The sequence below is a fragment of the Prionailurus viverrinus genome, chromosome B4 (genome assembly GCF_022837055.1).
Source record: "Prionailurus viverrinus isolate Anna chromosome B4, UM_Priviv_1.0, whole genome shotgun sequence".
Classification (NCBI taxonomy): domain Eukaryota; kingdom Metazoa; phylum Chordata; class Mammalia; order Carnivora; family Felidae; genus Prionailurus; species Prionailurus viverrinus.
Window position 1 is genome coordinate 75,059,748 of NC_062567.1, and position 15,033 is coordinate 75,074,780.

At 51.3% G+C, this 15,033-nt stretch overlaps 1 protein-coding gene across 4 annotated transcripts in view; it reads right to left on the minus strand.

Moving 5' to 3' along the window:
• The window catches only part of GALNT6 (polypeptide N-acetylgalactosaminyltransferase 6), a 36,522-nt gene that overhangs the window by 19,709 nt on the left and 1,780 nt on the right, over positions 1–15,033 (minus strand). Inside the window, exons 1-4 of one of the 4 annotated variants that reach the window (XM_047865498.1) lie at positions 11,703–11,930; positions 7,788–7,910; positions 2,428–3,022; positions 682–854 (exon numbers count right to left, since the gene is read on the minus strand). In XM_047865498.1, the coding sequence (XP_047721454.1) occupies positions 682–854; positions 2,428–2,918 (664 nt within the window). In that variant the 5' untranslated portion in view covers positions 2,919–3,022; positions 7,788–7,910; positions 11,703–11,930. Of the gene's footprint in view, positions 1–681; positions 855–2,427; positions 3,023–7,787; positions 7,911–11,469; positions 11,602–11,631; positions 11,653–11,702; positions 11,931–15,033 lie in introns of those variants that run through there. The other 3 variants (XM_047865497.1, XM_047865496.1, XM_047865495.1) reach the window with 3 other exon arrangements.

Below are 15,033 nucleotides of genomic sequence, written 5' to 3' on the forward strand. Positions count from 1 at the left end.
TCCTGGGTGTCAGACCCTCAAGTCCATGCTCTTTCATGCATGTTAAGGCCGTGTTATGGGCCGTATGCCGCCATGACTGGTGTTATAAGAGGCCATCTGACCTGTGGGGGTTGTTGGCCTTCTCACGGCAAGATCTGTCCCATGTCATTCGCCACTGCAACCCCTCTGCCTAGGTCAGTGCCGGGCAGCGTATTCAGTGGCTGTCTGCGGAACTGCTTCGAAGGGTGCAAGTTTGGAGAGCAACCTCACCTACCTCTTACCAACTACCGCAAAGAGAGCTTCCGAGGTAGATTCTCCCAAGAGTAGAAAAGGAGTTTAGCAGGTAGGAGACAGCGGGGAAGGCCCATCCCCACCGTCTGCCCCGACTTCTCCCCGTATTTCTGACTGGGGGTTGGGCCTGGCAGCTCCAAGGGAGTCTTAGAAGCCAGAACTGCAAAGCTCTTAGAGCTCTTTGGCTGAAGTGGGAATAAAGTCCAGGCTCTAGGAATGTGGTCTACCTGCCCCCTGTCCCCTACCTTCCTGTCCCTCACCTGCCTTCTCCCTACTCCTGAACTTCATGGTGAGCAGTGATGCCAGGCAACAGGTGGTGAGGGTGCCTGCTCCCTGGAGAGAACCTGCCCTCCTTCCCTGAGGACCAGGGGAGGCACTGGCCCCCTCCCCGGGGGCCCCCTCCGGCCTTACCGTCGGTGCTGGCATCATCCACCAGTATGATCTCCTTCAGCAGGATGGCGGGGCTGGTGTGCAGGACACTGTACACGGTTCGCAGCAGCGTGGACCAGGCCTCGTTGTGGAACACAATGATGACGCTGGTGGTGGGCAGTGGAGGGCAGCGGCGGAACTTCTGGTCGACACACCTGGACAGACAAAAGCATACAGATCGAGCTCTCCAGGTCCCCAGGAGTTCCAGGGGCGGGAGGGCTCTGTCCGTAGGTTTCCGTAAGCATCCTCTGCTCTCTGCTGCGTTTGGGCATGGCTGTTCCCTGTTCCTGGCTTACTCTGGTTTTCTACCTGCTCTGAGCCTCTGCACAGGTCCTAGCTGACCCACTCCAAAACCTGTCCGCCCCACAGCTGGCTCCGTGCACCAGCCACGATGCGGAGGGGCTCCCCTGCCCGCTCCCCTCCCCCCCCTCCCCCCTTCTCTCATCTGCTCTAGGACGTCCCAGGGCTGACTCTCTCTTCCTCGGTAATGAGCGTACTGCATAGAGTGTAATCCAATCCAGAGGTCCCAGAGGGGAAGTAATAGAGCGCAAGTTTGACATTCAAGAAAAGCGACTACAATTTCCACCCTCAAGGAGAGAATAAGGCTCTTCTCTTTGCAATGTATGGTTCTTCTCTAACCCATTTCCTCGTTAATTACCTGTCATCTGATGCTACTATCACACATGATTTCCTGTGGCCTCTTCTCCGCCTTCATCTACTCCAGCTACGCTGGGCATGTGGCCACACCGCTGCCCTCCTGACATTCCGCCTTGGGTGGGAGTGGGAATGGGTGAATCCTGGATTATCAAGGAATCACGTGGCCTGACAGCCTCTCTTATCCCCCTCTGCGGGTCACAGAGATTTCTCATGGACCCTCCAGAAGAGCCTCCCCAACTTCCTCCACTGGCTGCCCTCATGCCCGACGCCCCTCCTTGCTGAGGAGCTCCCGGTAACTCTGAGTGGCTCCTTCTAGGACTAGACTAGCTGGTCCAAGTCCGAGGAACCCTAGGTTCACAGCCCGGAGGAACCCTGAACCTGAGGATGGGAGCTGCCACATGAGAAAAGGCCAAAAGGGTGTATAACTCTTGCGTTGGGAAAAAAACATCTTTGACTTATGGGCGGTGTGAACACGGCCACGGCAGCCTCAGTGTGAGGTGGCCGAGCAGGGATCCAAGTGCTGGTCCACTGCCCAGGACTGGAAGTACAAATGGCTTCCTAGAAAGGTTGGAATGAATTCATGGCCCCGTGGGCCTTCATGGCAGGAAACCAGGAGGTGCTGGGACAGTCCTGACCATCTGGGCTGCCGTCAGGAAATGTCCCTTTCTCAGCAGCTCAGCGGCAGAGTGCTCCAGGCTCAGGTAGGCCTCAGCAGAGGGCAAGGCCACCGACATCGCAGCCTGGAACCAGCCCTCCCAGATACCCTTGTGTCAGGCCCTGGGCCCAGGCCCTGGGTCCCTCCTTCTGTAACCTGTCACTTTCATAACTGTAACTTCATAATTCATCATTTCACTCGCACAGTATCCCTGGGCCTCCGGCCTGACCACAATACCAACCACCAGCATAAGGGTACTGGCCAGGAAAAGAAGGGAGGGCTTAGAGGAAATCCTTGCCCACATCATAAGATCACCATCAGCTCTTTAACCTGGCATTTGGCCCGTGGCCATGACCATACCAGCCACGCTTTTGGCGGAGCCCTGGCCTCACCCCAGGACTTTGGGTGCTACTTACTCAGGGGGTCGGGTGTCCGGCCCCAGGGCCCTCTGCAGGGAGATCCGGTCACTGGCAAACGCATTGAAACAGTGTTTCTTATAGCCTTCTTCCTTCTCCTGGGTCTCCAGACTGGTCCACTTGTCCTTCTGAAATGCTTTTCCATCTGCCCCAGGGCTATTGGGATCCTGTGGTGGCCGTTCCCAGAAGGGCCTCAGCTCTGCTGGGGTATAGAGCCCAGGTAGGCAGGACCGGTTTATGGAGACCGGTGTCTCCTGGGGCTCTGGGGCCCGGATCTGGAGCTTAGGCATCGAATCTCGAAGGTTGTTCACGGCCCCCAGCATGAGGTCCAGAACATGGTCCTTCTGGCTCACCAAAGACTTCAGCCATGGTTTCTCTGTGGCCTGTTCCGTGCTGCTGACATCCCTGTGCATGATGAAGAGAAAGAGCACGAAGGCACTGCCCACCATGGCCAGGCGCATGGGCATGTGGCGTCTACGGAGGAGACGCATCCTCGGGGACCGATGGGGACCCCGGCTGGGTCAGCTCTGAGTGCCGGGCCCGACCTTGGAAATAGCTTGATCTGTTGCGATGGCCACACCTTGGGGTCTCAAGCCTGAGAAGGGAAGGGATGAGAGAGAGAAATGAGCCAAGGCACAGGTGTGGAAGGGCTCGAGGTTTGAGGCCAGGCTCTGTTGCTCAATGCTGACAACACTCTGGCCCAGTCACTTCACTTTTCTGTGCCTGACTTTGCTCTCTCCGTAGAATGAGGAGGCCAGACTCAGTGTCTCTTTCCTGCTCTAAGACTGTGCCACTCATGGGTCGAGGCCACCGAGACTCTGCATGAAGAGGTTTAATCGACGACGTAACCACCTTGGGAAACGATGTGACATTATCAAGCAAAATCGGAAATGTAGACATCTATGACCCCGCAATTCTACTCCTGGTTTTACATCCCAGATAACCTCCTGCACACGAGCCAGGAGGCACGCGCAGGAAAGTGTCTAGCAGCGTTGACTCAGATGGCGCAAAGGAGAAACAATCCCAAGTGTCCATCCACAGAACGAATACGTGTGAAATACCCACAGAACAGAGGATTCTACGGCAGTGACACAGGACGAGCTGCTTCCACAAGCAGCTACGTGGTGTAATTGGTTGAGTCTAGACAGCAGGCTGCAGAAAGATACATACAGTATGAATCCACTTACAGAAAATTCAAACACCTAAAACTAAACAATATATTGTTTATGAATACAAAAATGAACATGTAGCGGGGCGCCTGGGTGGCTCAGTCGGTTAAGTGGCCGACTTCGGCTCAGGTCATGATCTCGTAGTTTGTGAGTTTGAGCCCCGCGTCGGGCTCTGTGCTGACAGCTCGGAGCCTGGAACCTACTTCCAATTCTGTCTTCCTCTCTTTCACCTTGCCTACTCACACTGTCTCTCTCTCTCTCTCTCGAAAATAAATAAACATTAAAAAAAAAAATTTTTTTTAAATGAACATGTGGTAAAGCTATAAAGAAAAATGAGGGGGCAAAAAAACCCTGAAGGAATAACAAAACCAAAATTTCTGGAGACGGAGGAAAATGTATGGGAACAGAGGCACACAGTGGACTTCAAAGTATTTTTTTTTTAACTTTTAAAAAAATCTTTATTTATTTTTGAGAGAGAGAGACAGAGTGTGAGCAGGGGAGGAGCAGAAAGGGAGACACAGAATCCGAAACAAGCTCCAGGCTCTGAGCTGTCAGCGCAGAGCCAGACGCAGGGCTCAAACTCACCAACCGTGAGATCATGACCTGAGCCAAAGTCGGACGCTCAACCGACTGAGCCACCCAGGCGCCCCACAAAGCATTTTTTCTTAAGTGGATGGTGGCTGCTGGTAGAACTGTTCTTTATACCCTTACATATGTTTTATAAATATTCTTTTCTATCTACTCATATTTAACTTTTTAATGTTAATTTTTGAGAGAGAGAGAGAGAGAGAAAGTGGGTAGGAGGGTAGGGGAATAGGGGAGGAGCAGAGAGAGGGGGGCAAAGGATCTGAAGAGGACTCCACGGTGACAGCAGAGAGCCTGATGTGGGACTTGAACTCCGAACCACGAGATCAAGTCCTGAGCCGAAGTAGGATGCGTAACCGACTGAGCCACCCAGGCACACCTATCTACTTACATTTAGTTAAAAACCAACCAACCAACCAACCCAGGGGCGCCTGGGTGGCTCAGTTGGCTAAGCGTCTGACTTTGGCTCAGGTCATGATCTCACGGTTCATGGGTTCGAGCCCCACGTTGGGCTCTGTGCTGACAGCTCAGAGCCTGGAGCCTGCTTCGGATTCTGGGTCTCCCTCTCTCTGCCCCTCCCCTGCTCACGCTCTGTCTCTCTGTCTCTCTGAAAAATAAACATTAAAAAAAAAAAAACAAACCACAAAAAAACCCCCGAAGGTTCTATAACATCTTCCAGACAGAGATGGGCTTATAGGTTTACCAGCTTCTGTCCTCAGGCACGTGGTCCCATGGCTCAGAGGATGAATGTTTGCCAAACTTTCTGTGGAGAACTCGAGATATTGGTGACAGTAGACCTGGGTACAAATTCTGTTCTGCCTCTTCTAGCAATAATAACACCTACCTTCTACGGTCGTTGTAAGGATTAAAGTACCATGTAATAATTCATGGAAAACGTTTAGTAGTCTCTGCACATAGCAAGTTCTCAAAAAGTGTTAGTTTCTGTTATTAGCATCTTGTGTGACCCTTGGACAAATTCATCTCTCGAAGGCTCAATTTCCTCATCTGTAAAGTGGGAGGTAACTAATACCTAACGCACAGGGTCACCATGAAGATTAAATCAGCGAGAACGTAGGTACAGTGCTCGGCAGAGTGCCTGGCACGTACTAAGCCCTCAATAAATGCTATCAATTATTTCTATTATTATAATTAATAAATCCCTGCTCAGCTTCCCAGCAATTATCCTTGAGTACCTGGTCCTTGGCCAAAGCCACACTCATTACCCGTAGCATGTCTTGTTGAAAAGTCATTCCGGTTGAGCTACTTAATGCTGTTATTTAAACACACAAGCTCCTTCCTGCCTGTGGCGAAAAGCCTCGTGTCTGGAGTCACTGGGATCTGTGGAATATGCATCCATCATGATCTCCAGAGGGAGCGGGGCTACACAGGTGGTTTTCTTTTACAACGTCAGATTCGACAGCATCAGCAAAAGTCACATAAAACGAAACCTCTTTGAGCAACCGTTTTGTATCAGGAGTTGTCTAGGAGACAGGAGAGGAAATGTGTTAATTCTGCCAGCAGTGATTGAATAGGGCAGGTACTCAGCCAGCCAGATTGGGGATGGCGAGAAGTGGGAGCTGGTGCACTGAAAGAAGAATATGCGGATTATGACCTGCGGAATGAGGTGGCCCAGGCCACCCACATGGCGTCTGTAGGTAGCTCCCTCAGCATCTGAGGTCCCACTTGGGGGAAGTGAAACCCGTGGGGTTATTCTGATTGAAGGCCGAGTTTCAACACACCCACACAAAGGAAGCAGAGGCACAAGATTTGTTATTACTTACAGGTCCCAGAAGCGAGGGGGCGCAATGAGCCAGGGGGAAGGGCTGTCCTCTGTCTGGGGTCACCAGGAAGCAGGAGACAGACATAGCTAGCTAGCACTTACACTTAAAGGCGACCGGGGCAGAGGTCACTATCTTCTCCCAGGCTTAACTCTAAGTAGTTATTATTTTTTTTAATGTTTATTTTTGGAAGAGAGTGGGAGCAGGGGAGAGGCAGAGAGAAAGGGGGACAGAGGATCCCAACTGGGCTCCACGCTGACAGCAGAGAGCCCGAGGTGGGGCTCGAACCCAGGAACCGTGAGATCATAACCTGAGCTGAAGTCGGATGCTCAATGGACTGAGCCACCCAGGTGCCGCCTAAGTGGTCATTTTAAAAGGTGCCCTGCTAAAAGCAAAGTGGGAACTTTTGGCAGGCATCCTAAACTCGAGTCCTTATCTAAATGTCCAGGCTGTGGATGTGAGTAGGGTTATCATACTGTAAAATGCCGAGGCAGCAACTCAGAAAAACAAAGCCTTCTTTCTCGAAAGTTGTTTTTCGCATCACAGTGGGGGAGGCAGAGACGGGCAAGTCCAGCCTTCAAGGAGCATACAGTCAATTGGGGAAGTCAGATTTTTTTTTAATTGAAGTATAGTTGACCTGGGAAGTCAGATTTTCAATGGAGATCAGCCAATGAGACAGGCATCCTTGGTGCCCAGGGAGAGTGGATGCAGGAAACTCAGCAAGTGGGGGAAGGTGACGTCTGTGAAGAGGTCTCACGGGGGGCGGAGCTTGGGCTGAGCACTGACTCACAAGTAGGAGCTGGCCAGGCCAGGTGAGTATCTTTCAGGCAGAGGGAACAGCACCAACTACGGCCTGGAGGTGGGAGAGAGCATGGCCAAGCAGAAAACTGCCAGTAGTTCCGTATGGTGGGAGCATGAAAATAGCCGAGGATGGGCCTGGAGAGGTGGCTGCAGGTAGGTCCCCATGCCAAGGAGTTTGCCCTTGACCTGAGGTATGGGAGCAACAAAAGATTAGCCAGGGCCCAGCATTACAGGGAAACAGTATGACAGCTGGTGGAGGGTGTCTAGGTGATGGATCTGATTGGCAGGTGGATGGCCAACCGAGAGGCGTGGCGGTGGCGGTGAGGGTCTGACCCAAGACAGCAGGAGTGTGGATGAGGAGGCAGGACCCGGTGCTAGGAAAACTCCCTTGGGTGATGGGACGGGACAATTTGCCCCAGTTGGGACACAGAGGGGTACAGAGCAATATGAGAGAATTCCTCTCTCCAAGAGATCTTAAAATCTAGTTGGAGAATAAGAATTGCCAGCACTGGGTCCAGGTAGCACCTGTCCAGGGAAGACACAGGAACAGGAAAAAAAAAAAAACAAAACAAAAAGGTCTTTCACCGAACACCCTTCTGCACTTTGAACCCCGACTACATTATCTACTCAAAAATTAATAAAATTAAAACTTCATAATAACAGCACAGGCAGTAAGGGCTGAGCTGGGAGACGGATCTCTCTGTGGGCTTGAAGGAGGCTTCAAGGAGGGAATGGGGATTCGGCGCAGACGCAGGTTTCTGCCCTAGAGGTTGAGCCGCGCTGGGCCAGCACAAGGGGTTGAGCTAGACATCTCCTCAATTCTGGAACTGCCCCAGCTAAACCCAAACAACAGGGCCCGTAAGTGGGGAAGTGTTTGCCATGACAGTGTTGCCCCATCCTGCAGGCTGCATCTTCCCTGATGTTTTCTGCGTACCTTCCGACTCCAGCAAGAAAGAGGGCGCACAGTTAGGAACAAAGGCTTGGTAACAGCTTAGTTACCAGCTGCTGCCAAGTGCTCAAGACTCACCTCCTCCAGGAAGGCCTCCCTGACTGATTCACTCAGAATCACCCAGGTCACTCCAACTCCCTCATCCTGGCATTGCCTCGTGGTCCTTTGCAGTGGGGTTCACCTTTGCTCCTTTTATTTCCCCTGGAGAAAGAGACCTAGGGTTAAATTGAGTCCTTCCCAGGCATCTGCTCTCTCTCAATCCAGTCTGCCTGTCTAAGCCTTGCTCTCCGAAGTTTGCAGTTCCTCAAGGTACTAACCACATCCTGAAATGAAACGAGACACCTGTGATTAGCTGTGGCAGGAAGGGACTAGGTGTCTAGTTCGTTTGCTCAGCATGTGGGCAATAGGAAAGAGTCCCTTAGAAGAGACACACAATCGGATGGAAACCAGAAGACTTTGGGATGAAGGATTCCTGGCCTCTGCATAGGAGATTCCCAGAAGTGTGGTTAGCAGGACTGGGGAGTCAGCCCTCCACCAGCCTGGTGAAGGAATCGTCCCTATTGTATGTAGTACTTGGTGAAGTCCAGGGCTTCCCAGGATCCTCACCCCAGTGTCTTCTATTGCCCCTCACCTTGAGGCTCCCACACCTGACCTACAGGACCACTGGGCTGCCCATAGCCCTCATCCACTCATTCCCCTCCTGCTACTGCTGCACATTCATTCCCAACTCTTTTTCCTCCAGCCACCCTTGGTATTGCCACACATGGAACCATCTTGGTTTCAGTGCTGAGAGGACGCCGGAAATCCTCTTCTTCCAGGAAGCTTTCCTAGATGGAACAAATGCAACCTGCTTCTCTGGCCCCACCAGCCAGAACACGAACTCACCTTCTGTCACTGGTATAAGGGACTTGAGGTTTTACCCACCCGAATGCCTGTCTAAGCACTGATTACAACCCATCATAGGATTGTGGAATAAATTTCAGGTGTTGCAAATCGGCATGAAAAACATTCTTTAAAAGATCAGAATAAAATAGAACAAAAAAGAAAGTCTCAAAGTGCCTCATATGCAATGGGGGTGAGTATTGTTTTGTTAAAATTTCATGTCAGTTATTACATATACATACAGTACAGTGAGTGTCTTAGCAGTTTGAAGCTTTAACAACTTCAGAAGGGTAAATACTACAAACTTAACATCAGTTGAAAATTTTTTACCTGATTTTTATGAATTTTGAATAACAAATTTTTGTTTTCATGCTGTTCTCCACCCATTGGAGACGATAAACATATCCCGACACAAAGTTAAAATGAAAAATGTGTTATTTAGGGGCGCCTGGGTGGCTCAGTCGGTTAAGCGGCCGACTTCGGCTCAGGTCATGATCTTACGGTCGTGAGTTCGAGCCCCGCGTCGGGCTCTGTGCTGACAGCTCAGAGCCTGGAGCCCGTTTCAGATTCTGTGTCTCCCTCTCTCTCTGACCCTCCCCCGTTCATGCTCTGTCTCTCCCTGTCTCAAAAATAAATAAACGTTAAAAAAAAAAATTAAAAAAAAATGTGTTATTTAAAATTCATAAAACTTTGGGGCGCCTGGTGGGTGGCTCAGTCAGTTAAGTGTCTGACTTCAGCTCAGGTCATGATGTTGCGGTCTGTGAGTTTGGGCCCCACATCGGGCTCTGTGCTGACAGCTCAGAGCCTGGAGCCTGCTTCAGGTTCTGTCTCCGTCTCTCTCTGCCCCTCCCCCACTCACTCTGTCTCTCTCCCTCTCTCAAAAATAAATAAACATTGGGGCGCCTGGGTGGCGCAGTTGGTTAGGCGTCCGACTTCAGCCAGGTCACGATCTCGCGGTCTGGGAGTTCGAGCCCCGCGTCGGGCTCTGGGCTGATGGCTCGGAGCCTGGAGCCTGTTTCCAATTCTGTGTCTCCCTCTCTCTCTGCCCCTCCCCCGTTCATGCTCTGTCTCTCTCTGTCCCAAAAATAAAAAATAATAAAAACGTTGGAAAAAAAAATAAATAAATAAATAAACATTAAATTTTTTTTTAATTCATAAAACTTAAAGGTTAAGGAGATTTAAATTATTACCTTTTTTTTAAATTTTTTTTTTTAACGTTTATTTATTTTTGAGACAGAGAGAGACAGAGCATGAACAGGGGAGGGGCAGAGAGAGAGGGAGACACAGGATCTGAAACAGGCTCCAGGCTCTGGGCTGTCAGTACAGAGCCGGATTCGGGGCTCGAACTCACGGACCGTGAGATCATGACCTGAGCCGAAGTCGGCCGCTCAACCGACTGAGCCACCCAGGCGCCCCTAAATTATTAATTTTAAATGAGGCTTTTTCTAGAGGTGCCTGGGTGGTTCATCGCTTAAGCGTCCGACTTTGGCTCAAGTCATGATCTCACAGTTTGTGAATTCGAGTTCTGCATCGGGCTCTGTGCTGACAGCTCAGAGTCTAGAGCCTGCTTCGGATTCTGTGTCTGCCTTGTTCTCTGCCCCTCCCCCACTCAAGCTCTGTCTCTCTCTCTCTCAAAAATAAACATTAAAAAAATGTTAAATGATGCTTTCCTGTTAGTTTGTAGAATTCATACCTCTGACGTGATTACAGTGTAAAGGTGAGACTTTGGGGATATGCTGTCACATGGAAGCGGGCACTAGGTCTTGTAAAATGTCTTTCTTAGGGGTGCCTGGGTGGTTCAGTTGGTTAAGCATTGGACCCTTGATTTGGGCTCAGGTCATGATCTCCTGGTTTGTGAGTTCGAGCCCCATGACTAACAGTGTGGGGCCTGCTTGGGATTCTCTGTCTCCCCCTCTCTCTGCCCCTTCCCACTTGTGTGTGCATGCTCTCTCTCTCTCTCTCTCTCTCTCTCTCTCAAAATAAATAAATAAACTTAAGGGCACCTGGGTGGCTCAGTCGGTTAAGTGCCTGACTTTGGCTCAGGTCATGATCTCATGGTTCAGGGTTGGAGCCCCGTATCCGGCTCTGTGCTGACAGCTCAGAGCCTGGAGCCTGCTTTGGATTCTGTGTCCTCTCTCTCCCTGCCCCTCCCCCACTTGTGCTCTGTCTCTCTCTCTCTCTCTCAAAAATAAATAAACATTAAGAAATTTTTTAAAAAATAAACTTAAAAAAAAATGTCTTTCTTATTTTGGCCCAGTCATAGAAGTTTGAAAGCAGGGCTGCAAGATCTGTTCTGTCACACCTTTGTGAACTCCTGGGCCAGACAGGCAGGTTGTTTTCACCTTTGTTCTCACTTGCAAAGCCTAGCACAGGGTTTTTTTCTGGAGTAGATGTTCCGTAAACTCTTGTTACATGAGATGATGCCTGAGGGGTTAAAGTGAGCTGTTCAAAGCTCCGAGGGAACGCACTGCACTGGCTTCACCGAAAGATATTTTGGATGCGTTTACCACACAAGCATGTGAGTTACAGGATATTCTGTGGTCACACATCAGCGTGCCGCTTTGGCTAGGTCTGCCCGCGAGCCCAGCACCCTCATTTTACAGGAGAGGCCAGAGTGGCCAGGTGACTTCTGTAGTATCACACAGCCTGTGGCTCCCGGGGGCCAATGCCAGTCTCCCAGCTCCCAGGCCACTGCTCCGTTCCCACACTCTGACCTCCCGGTTGCAGGTCGCCTGGGGGAACTGCAGACCGGTTTAGGCTCTTGCGCCCCAGGGGCCAGGTTGTTCCCGCCCCCCCCCCCCCAGCCTCCCCACCAACCACTGCTCCGCTCTTACACCGCCCCTCCCCTCCCTGGCACCTGCCCTCCCCCAGATCCTACCTAGGACTACCGACAGATGCTTTAAAGATGCCAAAATTCTAAGTCCCAGGCAAAGTCTCAGCTTTTGTGAAAACCAGCGGCAGCCAACCAGAACACGCCCTGGCCGGCCAGGTGGCCTTTTTGTAACAAAGTTTCTTTCTGTTTATCAGCAAAGCTGCTCACCTCCGGGAGACGTGGCAGCCAGGAAGTAGGCAGTCGACACCACCACGGGGATGTTTGCTCAGGTTACTCACCCTACAGCTCAATTACAGGTTCTTCGACAAGTGCCGACTGTTGCCATTCTCTCACCGAGGGCACAGGTGTGTGGAGCTAGACATCCCGCTGGGGAGGGGACAGGTCAGGCTACTGGAGGGGGGGGGGAACCCAAGAGGCCCTTTGGGGCCAGAGGATTCTTTCTTCGCCACCAGCACTTCTTGCCATCAAGCACAGCACGCATTTCACTTCCTCTGTTCTCATGAGTAGCAAATTCTCTCCTCCAACCCGCCCCCCCTGACCCTTCAGATTACAGAAGGCTGGGAGGTTTTCACTTTCCCCATAATTACACCTTCAGGACACTTCAGTTGTTCCTTAAGACTCAGACGGCAGTCCTGTGGCTTATTTTCCCAGAAAGATGCCCCGAAAGTTATTTCTGTAGCTAGTCTATCAAGTTTTTTTCCCCATGGTGTCTAGGTTCGTTTTATGTTTGCATAAAATGTTAAGCCTAAGTTACCCAAACACAGATATTCCATTGAAAAACCCACCCCAAACCGGCTCACAGGGTATACCTCGAACGGTGCTCGGCGAATGTTCGCTAATTTACTCCGAGGCTGTAAAAGCCACTGCAAATCAAAATAATACGTGACCGTAGTTGAGCAGCTCACGGGTTTTTCACCGGAGGACCTCCAGGCCTGTCGGGTGGGGGCAGGGACTGAGCCTGGAGACTGCTGGCTCCTTCGGGGGTGGGGAGGAGGGAGGATGGAAGGGGGGGAGGGGTGGGGGAGGGGTTAACCGGAAGGGTACTCCCGAGGGCTTGGGCTGGTCCCCAGATTTGAGGAGGGGGTGGTGAAGGGAGAGGGCAGAACGGAGGTTTTTCCTTCTCTCCTCACCGCACGCTTTGCTCCAGGCTGTAGGACTGCAGTCCAGGACCACCTATCCTCACACACACCACACCCTGAACTCAGGGTCTATACCCTGCCCCCTCGGTGGGCCGGCCTTCCCAATTTCCCCAAGGCTGCCAGGAGCATCAAAATCTTTGAAACAGCCCCGGCCTTTGCCCCGCTCCCAGGCAGGTACAAGGGCTCTCAGTGCCTTCTCAACGTCAGGTTCACTCCACGCCCACTCCCGGGTCCTGCTGATTCATTCCCTGCCTCCTGGATCCTCCTCTTCCTCTCTCTCACTCAAAACCGTCCTCTGAGACTGAATCCTTATCTCCCAACATCTGGAGGATATGCAGAAGCTGCCGGCGGCCTCCTTTGCCTCAGGCCTCTCTCCCTTTTACAATCTGAACAGCTGTATTCTTATTCCTTTAGTGACATTAGATTGTAGCAAAGACAGGGCCTGGGCTGTCAGCTTCCTGCTTGCCACTCACCCTCATTGGCCTACCTTTTCCTCCTCACAGCCTTTTCCTTATATATATATTTTTTTAATTTTAAATTTTTTAATATTTATTTTTGAGAGAGAGAGCACGTGCGCGAGTGGGGGAGGGGCAGAGAGAGACACACACAGAATCTGAAGCAGGCTCCAGGCTCTGAGCTGTTAGCAGAGACCAATGCGGGGCTCATGAGATCATGACCTGAGCCCAAGTCGGATGTTTAACCGACTGAGCCACCCAGGTGCCCTTCCCTTATATTCTTGCTCAACAAGCTGTGTTCTATTCTCTTTCAAATTCTTCCTCAGGCTCCCCTCCTCCAAGAAGCCTTCTTAGACTAAGGTGCCTCTTATCGCCCTCAGGATCCTGGTGCATTTGTTTCCAAATTTCACTATCCAGGCTTCCCCTGGTGGGACTTCCCCACTAGATTTTGTGAGAGAGGGAGAGCCGGTAGGCCTAGACTCAGGTTACCTACATCCTGTTTGCTTTCTCCTTCCCAGTCCTTAAATCTCCTGGGCCTCGGTCTTCTGCCTCCAGAATGGTTTTCCCCGACAAACCCGAGCCTTCTAAGCCCCAACCAACCCACCTAAGCCTTCTAAGCCCCACAGCATCCCACAGCCCTGGGGAATTTGGTTGTGCTATTCTACTGCCTTGTTCTGTCTGTCCTTTGTTCTCTCTTATGGGTAGAGCTGCGGGTGAGGATTGGGTTTCTTCCTTCCTTCAAATCTATCTAGGGCTCAGGACCAGGTTGCCAAGGGTGTAGGAGAATAATGTGACCCCACAGGGCTCTCAGGTGCCACAAAAGAGTCTTCTGACGGTCCCTTTTCTCCCCAGACTGAACCCAACCTTGTTCACTGTGCAAGCCTTTGACACAGCACAATTACAGCATTGAGCACAACACAGAGACAGGCACTGCCCTGCACTTGACCTCTCATTTATTCAAACCCTCACTCTCATTCCCATTGAATGAGAACGGACATTTTGGGCTTTCTCAGAGTGGGCCATAGAGCTGGATGAAGAGCCAAGTTCACCCAAGTCTTTGGCACGGCCATTCATTGGGTCCCTCTGGTGTACGGACACCCTCTCTGATCCTCAGCTTCACTTCCAGAGCTGGCGAGGTCTGCATGAGCCAGAGGAGGCTAAGGGCAATACCACCACCATTTTTAATATCACCGCTCACCACGTCAAGTCAAGGGACAGTTATCTTTTCCATTTTACACACAAGGAAACTGAAGCACAGGGAGGTTAAGTAACTTGACCAAGGTCACATAGCAAGGAAGGGGCAGAGGCAGGGTTTGCACTCAGTCCCACATCTCCAAAGCCCACTGTCTTCACCATGACCCCGCACTGCCTCCCATTTGGCTGGTGCTTGGAGCTTCGCCAAAGCACTTTCACATACACCTTCTCATTTGCTCCCCACCCAGGGAGTGTTTATGTGACTTGGCCAGAGTTAGACAGCTAAATTAGAGACAGAGCTGAGTCAGCCGCCTGGATCCACAATACCTACTGCCTCCCTGCACGGGGAGACCCCTGGTCCTAGGGTTAGCTGCCCCCTCCTATTCCTGACTTCGGTTCTAGGCAATGGCTAGCTGGACTAAGACCGTGGTCCTATCTCCTGTTCGTTTATCTCCCACCTGAACCTGGGCTAAGATGTTGCTGCTCTCAGAGGGCATCCAGCATGCATCCGTGCCTCCCCTTATCAGCCGTGATGTTCCTCCATGCTGCTGTGGGTGGGCGTCTGCTGTCCTGAGCAGTGATTACCAAGGACCAGGCCATCTCGGGCAGCTCAATATCCTTCACGGTTCTACCGGCTCCAGATGAGCTCTTCTCTGTCTTTGACAGTCCTGTCCTTTCTGTCCTGACACCCCTGAAAGTAGTTTGCTCTTGTTCTTTCTGTGTGTCTAATGGTTGAAGAACAGGAAGGAACTGTTGAGGAACTAGGGAAGTACCTGCAAGGATACTGGCTTCTGTAGGATAATTTGAACCGAAGTCTATTT